Source organism: Schistosoma mansoni, chromosome W (assembly GCF_000237925.1).
Source record: "Schistosoma mansoni strain Puerto Rico chromosome W, complete genome".
Lineage (NCBI taxonomy): Eukaryota > Metazoa > Platyhelminthes > Trematoda > Strigeidida > Schistosomatidae > Schistosoma > Schistosoma mansoni.
Window position 1 is genome coordinate 39,086,718 of NC_031502.1, and position 22,245 is coordinate 39,108,962.

Here is a 22,245-nt window from a genome sequence, read left to right on the forward strand (position 1 = left end):
CTGTTAAGTAAGGTAATTTATCATGAGACTGAGTTGTTAAATATGTACAAGTATCACAATAATGATTTATCAATTCTAATGAATTTTCGGCATGACTATAGTTTATGGATGAACCATTTGGATTTAAAATACCAGGTCGAATTTCGGTGTGAAATTTACTAATCCATATTACTAAATAGCATTTTGGCATTATAGCTGATGTAATTTCGTGATATAGACAGTAATTTTAATTCCTAGCTCTAAGGTCCATCTGGAAATTCTAATCTCCGTTCCTCACACTGATTTATAACCCTCACTTAACCCTAGTAAGTTAGCTGGCATTCTCAAAGTTTCTTAAGCATCCCTCAAAGGATGTTCATAAATTACAGTCTCACCGAATTTTCTCTTCACATTGCGTAGTTAATTTATTTATGTGACTTTCATTACTAAAACATACTTTAGAATCATAATTCAATATAATAAACAGAGAAATGAATTCACTACATCCCTCAATCAGTTGTTTATCTTCAAATAATAAATAACAATCAAAGTTTAACGAAAGTAATAAGAATAATAACAGTTTAAACTAAAGCTTACTACTTTCATATTTATGGAAATTGGATAAACACAGTCAACACATTAAAGCATATATATGTGTGATCCGTTAATATGAAAATAACAATAATATGATCAAATGGTTTACTCTTCATATGATCGTTTGCCAACTTTTTTATTTAGTTCCATATTTCAATTTAAATAAATGACTCAAAGTGATTGAATTCTTAAGATTCTCTTTTTGATTGTGTACAACAGAATACAACATGATTTTTAGCTGTCACAGTTACCTGTTTTCTGTTTATATACAAGATCTTTTTGATTTCAGTATGGGGACTTGTGGAGATTGTAGTATTTGAACAGTTGGACTCACTAGTTGGTGTAAACCAAAACACCATTGAAAACTTTAAAGCACTAGACGGCCGTTTCGTCCTGGTATAGGATTCATCAACAGTAAAAATCCATGACTCTGCACGCAGGACTCGAACTAAATTATTTGGAAATTTTTAACAGTGATATGTAATGGTCATGGAATGTAATAACCAAAGCTATCATTAATTCTACTTTTTAAATTTTATAAGAATACTAAGTTAATTTTATGATTATTCACTGATAAATTGAATTAAATATTCTCACTTTACTATCAAAATAATTGAGAACATGTAAAAGTTATTTATTTTCTGAAAAGTTACCATATGTCTACTGATTACGATATTACTTATTTATCATTCCTATGACAAAAAAATTAAACAACACTTAATTTTTTTCAAAACAATACAGTTTTTTTTACATTAAAATATCATGTGCATAATTGTTTAATATTCTATTTATTATTACCGTTGGATGCCGGCTCAGTAGTCTATCGGTTAAGAGCTCACGCGCGGGACTGATAGCTCCTGGGTTAAAAATCTCGAGAGGCAGCATCGTGGATGCGCACTGCTGAGGAGTCCTACAATAAGACGAAACGGCCATCCAGTGCTACTAGGTTTTCAATGGTGGTCTAGCTTCAATTGACTCATGATCGCATGCCCCCAAATGTCCTGGTACGACCTAGAGTGGGGAGAGTTCGCTCTCCCTCTCGAAATGCTCTCATATGGCCACGTGTATATAGCCTCTGCTAAGGAAGTTCTATTCACTGCCTTCTCATGGAGGGGGTGCTGTTTACGAAATTGAGAGGACGAAAAGCGAATGCCCGGCGCTTTAACCGGGTCGGTGGACATGGTGCGTCCACCTAGGGGACTTGGGAAACCCTGATTCCAAACCAATGGTGCACATGAGCTGCAGTATCCTGAGGGAAAAAGGGCGTATGAATCAGTCGTTGGTCACCGGCTACCATGGGACTGCATCTCCTCACGATGCTTCACTGCCTTGTCGATCAGATCTTTAGGTCGAAGTCTCTGGGTGTGGCTCCCAAAGAAAACCACCTACTTTGGTTTGAGCACCTGAGCAGTATCACAGCCCTCATACAAATCAAATGATATTTGTGTAGCGCATTTGTATCTGGTGCCCCTTTGTACCAATATTCATGTGTTTAAATAAATTAACTTAGATATTAATTTTATGGATTTAGTAGTGAATTGAACTCATACCTTAATAACTTTATGTCATAAAAGAATAAAATTCATTTTTTTAAATTTTAGTTTAACATTTAATAGAATTGATATTATTGTACCGTAATATTAAAAATATAAATATACATTTATTCATACGAATATTCGTCAAGGTTAGAACGAATTGCTTGACAAAAATTAGGCGCTGAGTATAGAGAAGTCATTATATGTGAAAGAATTATATTTGAAATAGTCTCAGCGATTGAAATTTAAATAATTCCAACGTTTCGTCCAGCTAACTTGATTGGACTTCTTCAGAGAAATAATAAAATAACAAAAAAAAATACTATTTATTAATTTTATTCATTTTGTCATTATTGTTACATTAAAATTAAAAAAAACTTTTTTTTTCAAAATAAAGAACAAAAAAAATCTTTTACAAAATGAATAAAATTTGTAAAGTTAAATATTTTTTAAAAAAAAAATTATTTAACTTTAAATAAAGAGTAAATTAAAGAGATTTGAATAAGTAGTATTTATACAGTAGAAGCGAAAATTTTTTCCGTAAAATATTTAATACAAAAAAAATAGTATCCACAAAATGATACGAAAATTTGTTGTATTCCATTTGTGAATATATAAAAAAAAATTAATAATTACATAATCACATTATTGCTTACAGTGTTTGGTGAAAAGAAGAAGAAGAAGAAAACAAGACAAAACAAACTGGTGATGGTGAACATGATGAACATAGTAGACAACCGAGGAAAAGATGTTATTTAGTACAATTCAATAAGAAAATCTGTTTCAACTTAAGGATTACAAGAAAAGTTATATTCCATGTGCAAAAATCATTTGTCTATATTACATGATGAATTTTAGAAGAATATATATATATATATATAATTACTTTTGAGTTTTGATTGGTATCATTGAAGTTGTTTTTGATTCATGTGAACATTTACGAACAAGTGAACGTTGATGATTTGTACATGTTGTACTTACAGACCATGTTGAATTCATAGATATTTTACTGTTAATTTTAATATTACCCAAATCATAAATAGATAATTTTGAAGTAACATACCCTGGAGTAGTAGTATTACTTGAACTAGAAACTTTACATAGTACAGAAGAGGAACGTGATTGTGATTGGATCCAGTTAGATGATAAACTTACACTACGAGGTAGATTGTTTCTTTTCGATTTGCCAGTTAAATTTTCTGCACTATTACGTTTTGTTAATTTATCTTTAGATTTCATATTTAATTTATCAGAGAAAATATTTGATTTACGACTATGTAAATCATGATAATAAGCTTGAAGTTGTCCCATAAAATGTAAATTTGGCCCAGCAACAGAACGACGTGCTTGTACAAATTCTAATGCTTTGTAAACATTTAATCCACGATTATTGTATAGAAGATAGGCAATGACAACTGCAACTGATCGTGAAACACCGGCTAAACAATGGACTAAAACGATACCATTATGTTTTCTTGCTTTTTCTGTAAGAATTAGTTAAAAAATATAATGGGAGAAAATTGAAACTCAATAGCTTTCTTTTTAAATCTCAATAGTATTCCTAAAATACAAGAATGAAATTAGTCAGATTTCAGGATTTCACTTTAATGAATCTAATATTTAAATAATTATCTGAAGATTCAATTTGTACAGCTACTGCGTTCAAAAATTACTTGAATAACAAATTACCTTATATCAGAAGTGGGTTTTGTGGAGATTTTAGTAATTTTATATGGTTGAAATCATGAGTCCAGTACTTCCAGGCTTTCCATGGTGGTCTAGCTTCAATTGACTCATGATTTCAACTATATAAAATAACTTAATAATTCATGTTTGATGCAGTTAAGCAATAACAATTACGATAAATATTTCATTTCCCAAAAATACCTTACGAAATCTTGGCTAATGATCTAGATTTAAATGGTAAAATAAATGAACATCGAAATGGCTAGAAAAACTTTTTCCCCAGCTAATCAAAATCTAAAATTTTAAAAGTATGGTAAAATGTCATCCAAAATTTTTTGTTAAAATTTTCATAAATATTGTTTTGTTGAGTTTTGAATAGTTATCTATCTTTGAAAACTTTGAAAGATAAACTAGAACACTTTTTCATATTTTTATATAAGAAATACTTCCATACCAAACATTTTACTAATCCAGACAAAAGAACAGAGTATTTTCAATCTACCGTTGCTTAAAAAGTGATTAAGGAAACCTAGCTACCTGAAATGAATGGATGACTCGTTTATCCGAGTCATGATGTATAGTTTTTATATTGTTTAGTTAAATGATATGGACAATTTCAGACTGCAACAACGTCAAATGGTTCTTTTTTATTTATTCTGTGTATTTAATAAAATATTGGCTAAGATTTAAGTACTTAATTAGTCGCTGAAACGTTTATTCAATAAACTAATAGCAGTTCATAATTTAGAATTAGAGGATATCATATTTATTTAAGGGATTATTGAGTTATTAAATTAGTTTGATTATGGTTTCACAAAGTTGGATAACAACGACTAGCTTCAGGGGAGCTTCTGTCATACTCCGATCATGAAGAAGAAAATGCCCCACATACACAAGGAGTTGGATTGATGCTGTCCAAACAAGCACAAAATGCACTTGTAGGATGGGAATCTCATGGACCTAGGATCATCAAAGTCTCCTTCAAAACAAAGAAAGAGGGAGTTACAATGGACGTCATCCAATGCTATGCGCCTACCAACGACTACGATGAAGACTTTGAAAACCAATTCTATGATAGGCTGCAGTCGATCGTCGAGAAGTGCCCAACAAACGACCTCACCATCCTGATGGGAGATTTAAATGCCAAGGTTTGAAATGGACAACACCGGATATAAAGATATAATGGGACGACATTATGTGACTGGAAGAGAGAAATGAAAATGGGAAGAGATTTGCAAATATATGTGCATCCAACAAATTGGTTATACGTGGCAAAATGTTTCCACACATGCAAATACACAAAGCTACATGAATCTCACCAGACCACACCACAGAGAACCAGATAGATCATATTTGTATCAACACAAAATTCAGAAGGACAATGGAAGATGTGGGAACCAGGAGAGGAGTTAAAGTAGCTTCAGATCATGAATTGCTGGTTGCCAAGATGAAACTGAAACCCTAGAAGCACTGGACACTGTGGCGGACAAAATCACAAAAGTTTAATACGGTCTTTCTGATAGATACTGGCAAGCTCAACAAATTCAAGATAGTCCCCAGCAACAGGTTCCAGGCCTTTCATGATCTACTCAATGGAGAGGGAACTACTATGGAGAACAACTGGAAAGGGATCAAAGAGGCGAGCACTTCAACATGTCAGTAAGTAAGCAAGTAAGTATGTACCACAGCAAATTCACCTTCAGGAAACCTGTGGCTCCTACATCACACTTGTAAATAATCTGTTCTCATTTGATGATGCATATGGAAAGCGTGTGGCATATGTCTAAAATGTTGATCTGGTTTAGTAGATCATGGGTTGATCAGTAGATTATAGAAAAATAAAAAATAATTGATCATTCCCAAGAACAACTAAAAATTAACAAGAAAATAATGTGATATTTTCCAACTACATTAAAAGAATAAATTGTAAATAAGTTTAGTGAATTGTTATGACGTTTAAAAAAGCAATTATTAGTTGTAGACTTTGTTATCTCAATGAAAGTAAACAAGTTATTTACCTTAAAAGCAAGTTATTGAGGTGTTACCTCATGATTTTGAGGGTAAATTCAAACTATATTGCTTGTCAATTATTTAAAAGAATTTCCTCCTTTGAACATGTTAATTTTCAGTGGTAAGAAAAAGAATTTGCAGAACTGTTTATCATTGTTTATAGGGAATTTTTCCAGAAAATAACGAGTAAGATTTAATTTCTCTTTGTTTATCTAATATGAATCCTTTCTTCAGCAGAATGTGTAGACATTAAATCATACGTTTATTCGAATCTCTGTTTCAGTTAGTTATTTTACTTAGTAGTCAAGAATGTGATGATGATTTTTGGCTTTCGCCAGTAATTACTCGTATGTACAGTTTAACTATAGTGTTTGAAGCCTCAAGCTAAAGATTTGTATAGGATTCACAAACTATTCACTTTTTTTGGACATCTTTCTACAATCCTTTGACTTTGAAGTCTGATCATTCTCAGAATATGATTGATTTATCCTATTTGTTATATGAAATAGGAAGTCTTTGATAAACTTAGTCAGTGAAAAAATTGAAATTTATTAGATCAGTATGACATTTTAATAGAAAACAATCTGACAACACATTTATACATGAGAAATAAAGGTCAAACTATTTTGATGGAGTTTTGTTCTCTGAGCTGGCCGTCAAACTTTACAGATTAGAACCCAAGCCAAATAAACATATAAAGGAAAAACGATATGCATCACAGTGCTCTGGATATTAAATAAATGCCACCAGGGAAAGTTTATTGTAAATACATATTACATTCGAACATACAGGGGAGGGAATGCGGTCGTACTTTGTTTGACTAAGTCGTCAATAAATTTAGTTATCTGCCCTAGACAAATTTGTACTCAACCACAAAGAATTATTTAAGTTCAATATTAAGACCTGATTTTGGCGCGCATTAAGGAATGAAGAAAGAGAGATGTTTGTTGTTTGCGCTTATTGGATCACCTTACGTGATTGCTTGTGCAGCCATTTTGGTACTCCTTCAGTAATCCTAACTTGTAAACGTAAATCAAAATATACTCTTCATGCATTGTTATTCTAAAATGTGACCAAAATGAATCATCTTTCCCTCTTTTGATTTTATCAAGTACGATACACATCAAGTAATAATCTGTATTCCAGAAGTGAAAAGGATTTATAATATGCCTACATATTACTTGGAATCACTATATCTAACCTTGATTTGTATTATAATAAGTCTTCCCATAGACTTTTCAAATAAAGTTACTTGCGTTTGTTCAAACACTAAGGCAACTTTTAGCTTGATAATATTTGAATTAAACAAAGTAGGACAGTTCAATCTCCTCAAGAGGTGAACAATGTAGATTTTTGATTACTACGAATTAACGAAACCAAAGATTGAAGTATTCATAATACGGGTAATATAAAGGCAAAGTAAACAATAATTGAATCAAATAAATTATTCCTATTCAATGTCTTACATCAACTCGGCGCTCAAATACTGTGAAACTATTCGCTCTAATTTAGACAAGAGTTCTTATATAAATAATTGAATCAGTTGTCACATCAAGATATCAAATTCTTGCAACGAAACAAACACAAGCTATTTCTCTTACTAGTTTCAAATTAACATTATCTTGTTTGTATTGAACGAATTCAACTTGTAAAATTAATCATTTCCAAGCATCTGAAACCAACCACCAGATGTTATAAATTCTAGCAACTACAAATAACATGTGAGATTTTGATTTAGATCATAAATTGATCAGTGTTAGACCAACACTAAAGACCTGGGAGCACTGGACGATCACTTCGTCCTAGTACATGACTCCTCAGCAGTGCACATCCAAGATCCTACACGCGAGATTCGAACACAGGACCTTCGGCCTTGTGCGCGGACGCCCAACCTCTAGACGACTGAGCTGGCATTCAACGGTGTTAATGTCCAACCTCAATAGATCCACGATATAGCGCGACCGTCGTCCATTGTTTTCAGTGAGTATCTGCCTCATACTAGGCACTTCTGAACTCCACAGGTTACGGCTTCTTACTAGAACTCCAGGAAATCCATCTTGACGCCAGTCACAGGTGAGCACATGACAATTATCAGTACAGGGTTGTGAAGGTTGTTGAGTTTTGATTGAGATCACGAAACGGTCGTACAGTGCTTCCAGGTTTTTAATGGTGGTCTAACATTGATCCATTCATGATCTTAATCAAAACTCAACAATCTCTACAACCCTATACTGATATATGAAATTGTTTGGTACATATATAAATGTCACATCTACTACAACAAATTTATTTAGGTCAATAAGATATATCAAAAAAATAATTAAATATACCTATAAATTGTACAGCTCGATCGAAAGATGGGAGTAGATTTTGTTTTGTAGTATCTGTAGCAGGTATATGCAAATATTGTATCCGATTTAATTTTCTGAATGGCATAGGCAATGTATCTGTCACATTAATTATATGTGTTACATTTAATTGTCTAATCAAATCAACATCTTGCGAGTCACGTGCATTACCTTTAAACAAATAAAGAGTATTTTTAAGAAAGAGGTAATTAAATAAATAAGCGAAAATGATGTAAAACTTATGTATTACATATTTAAATTGCTTAATAAATACCTTTAGGAAATAATATTGTATTGATATTCATTCTATAAAAATGACAGATTAGAGATGTAAACGAAACTTCTGAAGAATACTTACTCTAGTAGATTAGCAAATTATTGATTAGAAAAATGCCATTATTAGTTTTATGAAAGTTTGGTTGAAATAAACACTCTTCAAGTTGATACTTTAGTTCAGAATACAAGTATGTACCCTTATTTGCATCTATAAATCTTAGCAGTAACTGCAAAGTTTGTATCCAGCCTTCATTAATAGAGAGTATTGTTCTCAATTTCAATGTTCTCTAGGTGGTATCGGTCATTGGCAATATCAAAAGATTTCCACATTACAGTTTTCAAAAGTATCTTTATATGTTTAGAAATTCATCAAAAATAGCTTTGTTTCACAGTATATACTTATTTGGCATTCATCTTGCGACAATATTTGTAATTTTCATGACTAAATTGACGTAATATTTCGTATGCAAAAATCATAAGCTATTAATAAAGGGGATTATAAAAATGTCAAACTTTACTTCTAAAATCATAGTTCTGGATAAATTTTAATAATTTGTAATGTGTATTTCAATTAGTTCCCGATTTATATAAAACTTGTTTATTTTTGCATTATCAGTTGATAATAGATAAAGTAGAGACTTCATATTTTGAATAAATAAGTGAAACATGATTAATAGTCAGAATATCCTAAAAATAGTGGCTCCGAACATTTTTAACGATTTGGATCAGTCAATCAGTCAGCTACAACGTACGATCAGCCACATGAATGCATCTGTCCAACTTGCCACACCTCATTAGCACAACAAGATCAACACCGAATTCAAAGAAGTAGTTAATTTAGAGGCGGTAGTATATAAAAGAAAGGTTGTATATAAGGATATAGTACAGGAAAAAAGACAGATATGAAGCAATTTTAGTCTTACAGTTTAAGGGAAGATAAAGAGTGTATACACCTGTGCCATTGTGATCAATTCTGAGCCATGTCACCTAGAGTCTCAAACCATTGGTTACGATAGTCACGCGGACCTCAACTAAGTAGTCTGAATCTATCAACATAGCTAAGACCAGAAGTTAGTGACTTCAAGGACTGATATCAAGTTCTGGTTTGGCCGTCACTAATTTCTTTCTATTCGTCTCTGACACACTGATTAGCATTGCGCGTCGTGATAACCGGTGTTCAGACATACTTAACACGTGGCCCAATCATCTCAGTCGATGAATATTTAAAACCTCATCAACTAATTTACCATCATTCCCTAATATCCTGCGTCTAACCTCACTATTACTTATCTGGTGATCCCAGCAGATGCGAGCAATATTTCTAAGGTATCTGTGGTCAAATACTAGCAACTAATGATTTGGGTACTGTGATAACTATCATTAGGTGGACGATAAGAGCGAAAAATAAATTTCAATATTTATAAAATTCTAGGTAATAAAATTTATGTTATGAAAAGCTAAATCAAGTAAAGATTAAGCCAGAAATATCTTCTATAAAATGGTTATTAGCCATAACTAGTCAGGTTCTTTCTCTTCATGTTTTCGGTGTTTTCGGTACCAAAAACAAATATTATATTAGGGAAAAAGACGAAGTACCCACTTATTGTTTTGAAATATCCAGGAGTATGCACAACTTATCCCGTACTGGCAAAGTATTGCTGTATTTCAGAATGTATACGTCTACCTACTTTAACAGATGTAAAATTTAGTTCCATAAAACATGAACTTAAATACTATATATATATATATATATATTTAATAATATAGCAATTTTGATGCATACAAAGATCGACCGTCAATTCCAACTACGCTGATATTTGCTCTTATGAAAACAGAATAAGTTTAACTGATTTTACGTACAAGCAACGAGAAAATGCCCAAAATTAGTCACAGTCATATGGAAAATCTTATTCTAAATTCAATTTCATAAGTCAATAATACTCATAAAAGCCTCCTAATTAGATGTCTTGTTAAAGTGAATAAAATCAATTTTAACAATAAAAGGAAAATTAATAAGAAAATTTCTATTGATGTGAAAATAACTAACAAAAATGGAAGATGTTTCTAAAATTTCTCAAAGTATAAGTTCCATTATGATACAGTTACGTAAACTGAGTGTTTGTCATAACAGTAAAAATATACAAAGCGAATTCCTTATCATAAATATCTAAAGTTTACAGTATATACTTAACTTCGCAAATTAAATCAAGCACGCTCATTTCGTGATAAATGTATACCTGTAACGAAATGACTAAGCAGCATAGCTCACTACGGAGGAAGAACATATTTGTAAAGTCTCAGTGAATAAATTCGAAGTAAATCTAAAGTTTCGCCTAGCAACCTGGTCCAAGCTTTCTCAAACAAACATAACCAAACATCAAAATTATTGAATATGAATAGGTACATGATTCTCTGGTTAACTGTATACTAGATAGGTCATCTAATCAACGTTAACAATAATTAAAGTAGGTATTTGCTTTAGTATGTAAGAGATATGTGATGTGAAACGAAAAGTGTGTTAAGATAACAGATTGTTTGTATTTGTAAATGGTATGAGAAGAAATTCCATTCACTTTCTATTTCCGTTGATCGATGAAAGCATACAAGTCTTACATATGATATGAATCAAATATGTCACAGCATGCACACCATGAAGACAAATAAACAAAATAAAAACGAAGCAACGAATGTTTGTGTTATTTTCATTGTTCCATTTAATTGTTTAATATATTCAGATAAGACAACTGACTGGAGTAGTTGATTGTAAATGTTGTTTATTTATCATCGTTTCATGCATACTGTGATTCATATCATATATAAAACTTGTATGCTTTCACCGATCAAATGCAATATATAGTGAATGAAATTGTAATTTATGGACGAACCAAACAGATTTAGGAAAACAGGTCTTGGATTTCGATGGCAATTTCGTTTATCCGTTCAGCTAAATAAGATTTTGGCATTTTAACTGGTATCAGTTCGTGACGAAAACCCTAAATCTAATTTTTTAACCTAAACATCAACTGTAAATCATAATTCTAATTCCTCACATTAGTTTATAACCATCATCTAGTCCTGGTCAGTAGGTGTGTGGTGAATGAGAATTCCAGTAGGGACAACCAAATGTATTTAGACACAAAATTACTGAACCTCTCAGTAAAGTCTGAGAACCATAAAGTAAATTCTTCATTTGCAAAATGTCGATCAATTGCCTCAGATTTGATTGTTTCTTCATCTCCACACCAATCACTCGCGGTTCTCGTTTTCTTCTCTTCGATCTTCTTAACTTTCTGCCGCCAGGCATTTCATTTTCGATTGATAACACAAACTACTTATATTTGTTGACTTCAATAACACACACCACAGGTAGACATTCTGAAGGTCACTTTAGCGTCGCTCAAAGGTCGTCCATACAGTATAGTCTCATTATAATTTCTCACACCACTCACAAATACAAACAATCTGTTATCTTAACACACTTTTCGTTTCACATCACATATCTCTTACATACTAAAGCAAATACCTACTTTAATTATTGTTAACGTTGATTAGATGACCTATCTAGTATACAGTTAACCAGAGAATCATGTACCTATTCATATTCAATAATTTTGATGTTTGGTTATGTTTGTTTGAGAAAGCTTGGACCAGGTTGCTAGGCGAAACTTTAGATTTACTTCGAATTTATTCACTGAGACTTTACAAATATGTTCTTCCTCATTTATGTCTCACATCAACTCGATACCCTAATACTGTGAAACTATTGGACCAAATTTAGACGAAACTTCTTGAACAGTATTGTTCATTACTCAAAGCACAATTGATTTAAATATTTCAGTCCTCCAGAAATTCAATTATGGTATTATCGTAAATTTCGACATGTCATTGAACGTTTCCAAAGTATCAGACAGTTCTACTCAATTAGTGTTGTATACTTGTATCTTCCCGTTGTTATTTAAGACTGCAATTTATAAGTCTCAGTGGCTAAGTGGGCAACGCGATGGCGCTTGAAGTGAACAACACTGGGTTCGAGTCCCAGGGTGAACATCAACTCTGAGATGCAGGTACATCCAGCTCACGAGTCCCGAATGGGACGAAACGCGCGTCCTGGATTCCACTGCTAGCCACTATCGATTATTGCTTATCAGACAGTTTTCCTGTATTTCATAACATAACTACTACATTACATTACTACATTAGTGAGATTGATTTTTATTGGTTTTGTTAATCTGGAGTTTAAATCTACCTATGTATAAATCTACAACACATTAAGTTATTAATTTCTAACTATTTATTTTGAGCAGATGGATCACTTCATAGATTAGCTTATTTCTATTTACTTGTAGCCCAATCATAACCCAGTCACAGTCCTAATTATCTTCAACTATGTTTTCTCTAACTTCTTAGATTGCAAAACATGAGTTCTTTGAAAACTCGAAGATGAAAACTTTATGTATTACGAAAAGCTTTATTGGTTCATGAAATAGATTAATAATTTCTGACATTTAGACTGGAGTTCTGCTAAAACATCTTGGCTAACAATATTTTAATTGCAAAAATAATTCAATATCTTTTCGTGTGTTCAAACTTACTTTAACTAATAACAATTTGTGTTATCCATAAGTAATCTGCTTTTATACGAATTATTTATGGTCTCTCCGAATACTGAATATTGCAAACGTTAAAAATAGACACTGTAGTGGTTAGGATCTAATTTTTTGTCTATCTCTTACGGGAATGCCATTTCACTGCCATTTCACTTTCAAATTTAAACATTCAACATAATATGCAGAGAACAATGATTAGTGACAGAGATGGTATAACATTTTGTAAATGATGAATTGCAGCTAATCAACGCAAAATGTGTGACATGAATCCATATATAGTAGTAAGGATTCTGTTCTTTAATCTAAACGTATTTCATATAATTAACGAAGATTTAACTGATTAGAGTATAAATGACTTATAATATTGACTACTTTTCACAAATGTCGACGACATTTATTCACATTTCCAGAAGTAATCATATTAGTTCGTCGAAAACGGTTAATGATTATTCAGTAAATTATTTGTCAGTTAATCCCAAGTACTACTTACTTTAGTGTATACATATCTTACTTCTAATCAATATAAACCATTAAAAAATTACTGTATTCTTTTGAAACGTATTTAGCTTTTAGTGTCCAATGAATTTTCATTTATCGTTTTCGTATTCTTATTTCAGTTATTCGATTTATGTATTCAAGAAGTCAGTAGCAGTATTCTAGAGTTACAACACAATTGTACTGAATCATGTGACCGTTTCTATTATTTAGCATTATTATTTTCACCATTATTATTATTTGACGTCTCACTGACGACGACAACCATTTAAAGAAAATAATCACAACTAAAGAATATATCAAGACTATGCCAAAAAATCAAAATAACACAAAACTGAATTGATCGTTGCAGAATACTGATTTATCTCGGTGAAAATTAAGTAGCAGAACTATTCTTAAGCTGTTGAAAAATTCCGTATCTTCTAAACTGATTAATAGGTTAAACAGGATATCTTCACTCAATGAAATAGACATTCTGCCTAAGGTCTTATGTGATAGAACGTTTTAGTAGTAGCGTGTTTATCTATTTGATTTTTATTACAGCCTGTAAACATGCCTATTGGTCGAATTTACTTAACATAAGTTATCAAAGTTTCAGTATCTTATAAAGCCAAAACTAAGATTATAGGAATAATGTTTTTTCAAAAAAATGCAAGCATATATTCCGAGCTATATCTAGTGACTTTATGTTTAGATGATTTACTGAAATCCACAACCCATGTATCTTTTCATAGTATGAAGAGTTGAAAAATGTCTAATACCGGTTTCACAGCCAAGCTGAACTTATGATTTTTGGGTAGTCTTTCAATCTTTGGTGTATTTGTTCGTACAGTCTTAAGACATTCGAAAAAATCAAATAATATTGTTTGAAGCGACAACAAAGATTCTGATGACGTGTAATAACACTTCTAAATTTGGATTTCTGAGACGTTGTTTACATTGTATATTTCAAACGTTATACAGTACAGTGCAGTTAAATAAAACAATCAACACAGAGCATTTAATAATAGTGGAGAGGTTTAAACAATCATACATGTTTATGCCACTTCACATATAATGAAAAGGCACGGTCACAAGTAAACGAAATATACTGTATGAGATTATTATTATAGGATCTTTTCAAGTTACTGAAATGTTGAGAACATTTTTTTAAATACAAAGATTTTACATTCTGTTATCATAGTACCCATCTAAACTTCTTCCATGACCATATATATATATATATATATACCTTGAAAATTCACATTATTCCATTGTATCATATTGGTTGAAGGATTAATTATCTGTAAGGACTTTGTTGATATAAATGTAAATTTGAATAATTGATAGTCAAAATTATCAGATTTTTTCAACATTCAACATGAATAGTAGAATAATATGAATTTATTTGTTTTGTCGTTTTTTTTCAACTGTCTATAAACTAGAAATAATGATAATAATTCACTCTTTGTTGTTTACTTGTATCTTCCCGTTGTTATTTTGGACGGCACTTGATCAGTATCTTAATGGCATATGTGCATCCTATGCGGACTGCCTCGAGATTGCCTGAAACCAGAAGCCTAATAGGCAAAGATGACGAGTCCCAAATAGAACGAAACGCAAATCCTGGATTCCACTGCTAGCCACTGTCCATCTTTGCTTATTATGCTTGTGAATTAAGGCTATATCGAGACAGTCCGCATAGGATGCACATATGTCATTAAGAGACTGATCAATTGCAGTTCAAAATAGCATCGGGAAGATACAAGTAAACGACAACAAGTGAATATAACTTCACCCCATTGCACAAGCAAGTGGCTATCAGGACTGAGTAGCTGAGTGGATAACATGATGGCGTGATAATTATGTCTTTACGGATGCATAATTTCTGTTTAAATCTTATGATAGCAATAACTTCAACACAAAAAAAAACAATAGATAAGCACCAATTTAAAATATTTTCTATCCATCTACATTTATTGTAATAGTTGAATTCATGAGAAGATGTAAACGAGACCACCAATGAAAACCTGGAAGCATTGGACAACCATTACATCCTGGTGTGGGACTCCTTAGCAATGTGCATGAATTCAATGGTTAAAACTTCTACAATCCCCACAAATCCCCATCCCTACAAATATTGTCTTTTATTATTCTACATTGATCCGTCTAATCTAACTTTAATCAAGACATTTCTATTATAAAGTATATAAAAATAGGTGTTTTTATAATAAATACTCATTTTATTTCTAGTTTAAAAGCAGTTGAAGAAAATTGACGAAGTAAAGAACTTCATATTATTCTACAATGATCATGAATCCCTATCTATCTAAGTTTATAAATGAAAAAGGTCTATAAAATATACATACAAAAGTAAATTATTTGTTCTGAAGATTTGTCAAGACAGATTTACGATTCTGTAAACCTACTCTTCATAGTCTTGAGATATGAATTATTGTATAAAAGTGACATAACTGTAAATTTTTTTATAAATTCAGTCAATAGACTATGGTATTTGATAAACATTATATTGATTATGAAAAATATACATTACATTAAGTGACCACTTTGTAATACCAAATGACTTATTAACTAAATCGTCATACTCACTAGACCCAATCGATAAAGTTCTAGTTCAGCCATCAATTTGAATAAGGTGCTAATACAGTACAATTTTGTATGCTTTTCAGTAGAAAATAACAAATAAAACTTTATCGAATTACGTACGTTGCTAAGTGACATATGTTAGCATGGGTTATCTTATTAATATATATATATATATATATATGACTAGAATAGTTCTGTGGTATTGTCTGTAATTGTTAAACTAGGTCACATGAATTCGAATATCAGTCCTCTGAAGAATGTCAATAATCCTTTTTAATGAGTAATGTCTACCACGAAATTTAGCTTGATGACTTTCTGAAAACGGTCTGAAACCATTTTTGATATAAAAACACTTTATATAGTTGAGATCACGAGTCAGTTGAAGCTAGACAACCAAAGGAAACCTGGAAGCACTGCGCATCCACGATCCCACCTCGCGAGTTTCGAACCCGCGCGCGAGCACTTAACCGATAGACCACCGAGCCGGCATCCAACGGTGTTAATGTCAAACTTCAACCAGTCCACGAAATTGAGCAACCATTCACCATTGTCTTCAGTGAGTTGATATCTCACAACAGACCTGGTTGAACTCCACTGGTCACTGCTTCTCACTAGAACTACAGGAAATATCTTATGGTTTGATTCGAATGGTTTAAGCAGATTTTTATAGAATAACATAAATGAGTTATATCCAACAGTAATTGTATAATTAGTATTTATATCCTGTTTACTTTATAAAAGGAATTTTTTAAACATGATATCAATAATAATAATAAATGACTATAATTTCAAACCGAAAAGGAAATTGATATTAAGTGCCTGAATAGAAATACTTAATGGGATATTAAAAAAACAATAGACCGTCCAGTTTAATCCTCTTATTTTAATATATAATTTTGTTATTCTAGTATGTCATTCCATTTTGTTAAAAAGGGATTGATACATATTGCTTTATATCGATCGTTTTCGAACATATAATGAAATCGAAATTTCCCATTACATTATTACAGTTGCTTTTAAACATATTAATTAATTCTCAATAACATTTTTACTAATTATAATATTGAATAAATGAATGATGATTATTTTCAGAAGGGGGTTTTATGGAGATTTTAGTAATTTTATATAGTTGAGATCGTGAGTCAATTGAAGCTAAACTACCATGGAAAATCTGGAAGCACTGGATGGCCGTTTCGTCCTATTGTTGAACTCCTCAGATGTGCGCATCCACGATTCCGCCTCGTGATTATTATTTTTCATTGAAATTTGATTTCAATGGGTTCGATATTATTTGATTAAATGTTTTAAGTTCATAGTGAAAGAAATTAAAATCAGTAGTATATGTTCATTTGACTTTAAAAAAAATTTTTTTTATACATTATCCATTAAAAAAATAATATTTAACATCACTTATCTATGGTCATAATATGATGCAAAATATGCGTTTTTTTAAAAAAATTACTGAAGCATTATAAGCAATGATGGATAGTGACTAGCAGTGGAATCCAGGACGCGCGTTTCGTTCTATTTGGAACTCGTCAGCAGGATGTACCTGCATCTCATGGACTGATCGATTGCAGTCCTTAAAATCAATGGGAAGATTCAAACAAACAATACCAGGTGAATTTATTGAACCATGGTAATATTTCAAAAAGCAAAGTGATAGATCATATATTAGTTACTACTTTGTTTTATAATTTTTAATATCATTAAAATTTCTAATTTTTTATATATTTTGTATAATGAAAAATTATTGTTCATATTTGTTTGATATTACAATTCCTAATTCTTTGCGGTATCACTTCACATGTCTTAAATAATTATAAATAAATATTATATTTTTAATATCTCAATAAGTAGAAAAATTAGATTTTCTGACGTTTCGTGACTTAGTGTCAGCCACTTTTTTTATTCTCCGAAGAGGCGGCATACACTAAGTCACGAAACGTCAGAGAAATCTAATTTTTCTACTCATTGGGATATTAAAAATATATTATTCATTTATAAAAATCTACCCAATGTTAAATTTATTCGAAATTATAAAATCAAAACTTGGTAATGATACCTAAATAATTATGCTTATGAATTTATTAATTGATTCAGGTCAGTCAGTTAGCTACAACGTACGATCAGCCACATATATGCATCGGTTCAAGTTGCCATACCTCATTAGCACAACAAGATCAACACCTGATTCATAGGAGTTACTACATTAGTCGTAATACATAAAAGAAAGATATAGTACAGGAAGAAAGAAAGATATGAAGCAATTTTACTCTCATAGTTTAATGGAAGACAGAAAATGTATACACCTGCGCCATTGTGATCGATTCTGAGCCATTTGACTCACACTCTTCTACCATTGGTTACGAGTCACGCAGACCTCAACCAAGTAATCTGCATCTATCAACATGGCTCAGACTAAAAGTTAGTGACTTTGAGCACTGATACCACGTTTTGGTTTAGTCGCCCCTATTAATTGGTTTAGGACTATTAATTAATTGACAAAATATGTATGTTTTTAATTTGTTCACATTCTATAGTTATCGCACAATGTTGTATTATTACTATTGTCATGATTACTTATTATTCGAATTTCTTCATAAAATTAAAACAATATATATATAATTTTTCACACCACTGTCAAACAGAAAATCAAAGTTTTATTTAATTGTAATTTCTGTTTTTCTACAATTACAGTTTGCTTGATTATTGTATTCATGAAACTTAGAGCCCATATGTAGTGGAAACTACTTATTCAAATCTGAACGAAACATCTCAAACATAAAAAACTATTCAGTCACAATAGATTGATCACTGGGTGGTGATCAATGTCTTGTTTGTCAAGTCCTTCTTAGTGCAGATTGAATGTTATCGATCAAGTTGCAATGTGGCCACTAGTCTAGGTGATTCGACACTGAGTGCCCTATGTTGAGATAAGATGGTGGTTGGGGGTGATCAATAGGAAACCCTGGATCCGGGTTTCGTGCTTCTTGGCACTCGTCAGCAATGTGTACCTGTAATCTTGAAGGAACTGGTGCTCCCTGACGGATTTGATCCCATGTCACTCAGCTTCACAGTCAGAGACGTTACCACTGAGTTATTCGGGCCGCGACCAACCTCCTGTAGGACTGAGATGTAATCACAATTGGATGATCATTTATATTAATTATAAAATGAAAGCCAAAAATAATGAAAAAAACATATTACTAACTTACCTAAATATAAAAATGGTAAAATTTGTGATATACTTGCACTTAATACATCATCATTATTTTGTTGTATTTCATTTACTCTTAATGGTGTTTGTTTAATTCGTACAACTAATGTTTCATCACGGGAACAATCCTTTAAACAAGAAATAAGTTTTTCTGTATCGTTGGATTCAAAATTATCTAATTTATAACAAGAAATATCATCTAAAAGTAACTTATGGTTAGTATTTATATTATTAATATTATTATTACCATTCATAGAAATTACTTTATCATTGAATACACGTGATACAATTGATGAAGCTTCCGAATGATCACTTAATGAAGGTGATGCAGCATCAGAACAAGAACTATCATCAGTATTTATATAATTAATAAAAAGTGGTATATTTCGATCAATGAAGTCACGAGCATCTGGAAGACTTCTAAATGCTTCAAAACCTCCTGGAAGTAACAAAAAGAAATAAATAAACATAATCAAATTTATGTAATATGTAAATGTTTGTAGTTTAAATACAGTGCAAAAAAATAAACAAATTACATTATTCATAAAGTATACATGATGATCCTAAAATTTATTGCATAACATCTCTCTATTTTTGATTATTTCAACAATATATTATGGTGAGTTGTTTTCTTATCATCTGTATACATTTATCAGTTTATCATCATTGATTGAAATGGTAAGATATGTTAAAGGTGTCTAACATTATTTAATTCAGTTTGTCAGACTTTTGATGTAGATGCTATCACACAATACAATAAAGACTACATCTTCCAATTGACTACATTTTAATGTCTAAAGCTTAGACTATAGTTACACAAAATTCTAAACAATAGATTTAGAGACAAGTTAAACCATCACCACTTTTTTTACTTTTTGTTAAGTTAAAAACTGACATCTAGTAGTAGTAACCAATATTGGATACAGTCATAATTTCCCAGACCAACACAAAACGTAAGTATCCTAAAATGCTAAATTTTAGGACTAGAAGTCGTTCAAACCTAAGAGAACTCTTATGCGTTTGTAGTGCACCTATACCTAAGTTTAATTATTGTGCCTTTGTTTTATGATTTTATTGGAATAAATTCCAAAGTGTGTGAATATATGTTTGTTTCCAGGTTGTACTAGTATTTTACAGCGTTTACTCAACCCTTAACAAATTGAATAATCTCTTATTACTTAGTTGATTAACAGAATTTAGCTTGGTGACAGGTTAACTTTTGTTTATTATTTTAGATTATATATACTTAGGAATTGTAAGCGATTTAAACTATGGTTTATGTTCGAGGAATTGTTTATACAAACCCTCCGCCTTGAGAGAAGTATTTTCCACTTTTTTAAAATCTCTACCAACTTTTTTAAATGAATATGTATTTTTCATTCATCATTTATTACTCTGAAAGTGATTTTTTGAGGTTCTATAGACAAGTCATGCCTTATAAAATGAATCATTTTTTATAATCAGACAGTAACTCACACGTGAAAGTGAATGACGACCTCAATATATCACAAAAATTACTGTAGTTGACAGCGTAGACTACTAACAGACTGTCATGTCGATAACACACATCCTATACGATGCGATGATCCTGTCTTGAGTCATTGTTTAGTTGCAGGTGATTTTAAAACAAAAAGAAGCAGTATTTTACTACTTTCTAATAGCTCTATATTTGAGTTCAAGCTTCAAAATAATTTTATCTAGAAAACTCTTGAGATTCCCTTTTTTGTGAGTATAAATAAATCGTATATGTGATCACAATATCTTATTTCATTCTTCAGACTTTAGTATCACAATTAAACGGTTATTCAATGCCAACTGAATTTTATTGATAAGGTTTTGATTCAGTTGATCAGTTTACATCACTTGGTATCAAAAAGCAAGGGATTGAAAAACTGGCACAATCAAGTGCAATCACGAACTAGGTTTCTTACGAAAACTAGCTATTAGGCAATTTATATAGGTTCCTAATTTACAAGCTACTAATAGAACCCTGTGTAGTATTTGTCAAGTATAAATAATGCATCTTGTAATACTGCTTATAATATGTAATAATATACTTCAAATAGTGCTCGTTAATCTAACTTAAGAAAATGATCATGTAATTTTTTAATCATGTGTGATTTCATGCTACAATCTACAATCAATACACCTACTTGAATAACCAAAATATGTTGAAAGGGATTGAAAATCTACATCTCTTTTATTATTATAAGAATCGTCTACCTACTAAACTCTATAAATATAATGTTACTTAGATTATTAGTTATAAGACTAACACTCCAGATGATAGTCATTCAGTCGACAATTTAAATTTACCTTATTTAAATTTGTTTTCAATCTTTTATCCTTTATTATTTGTTAAGAAATATATCCCTTTTTGTTACAAATAAAAGTATACAATGAAATCAGTTTTTTTTATCACATATGAAAAAATATCTTAATATCTTATTCTGTTATGAAGAGAATATGACATTTCTTAATCATCCTAAATCAATTACACGAACAACAATGAAATTTTTCAATTTAGCAGTAAATATAATATCTTATTCTGTAAAGATAAATTAATGTATCTGAATATAAAACCATAGGAGTAATAAAGAATTACACTAAGACTATAAAATTAAAATTAAGTCTCCACAAACCCCATTCTGATAGTAATCATATGCTCACTAGTGACTGACTTCAAGAGATATTTCTTGGAGTTCTAGTGAGAGGCAGTGACCAGTGGAGTTCAATCATGTCTAGTGTGAGGCAGTTACTCACTGAAGACAATAGAGGACGGTTTCTCGATTTCGTGGACTGGTTGAAGTTAGACATTAACACCGTTGAATACCGGCTCAGTGGTCTAGTGGTTAAACGTTCACGCATGAGACTAACAGCTTCTGGGTTCGATTCTCGAGAGGCGGTAT

At 31.3% G+C, this 22,245-nt stretch overlaps 1 protein-coding gene across 1 annotated transcript in view; it reads right to left on the bottom strand.

Moving 5' to 3' along the window:
- Positions 1 to 2,425: 2,425 nt before the first annotated feature.
- Smp_135160 (putative dual specificity protein phosphatase) overlaps positions 2,426 to 22,245 on the bottom strand; it is a 25,433-nt gene continuing 5,613 nt past the window's right edge. The window contains exons 2-4 of the mRNA XM_018789646.1: positions 19,335 to 19,511; positions 8,135 to 8,323; positions 2,426 to 3,592 (exon numbers count right to left, since the gene is read on the bottom strand). Coding sequence (XP_018655068.1) covers positions 2,991 to 3,592; positions 8,135 to 8,323; positions 19,335 to 19,511 — 968 coding nt within the window. The 3' untranslated portion in view covers positions 2,426 to 2,990. The remainder of the gene's footprint in view (positions 3,593 to 8,134; positions 8,324 to 19,334; positions 19,512 to 22,245) is intronic.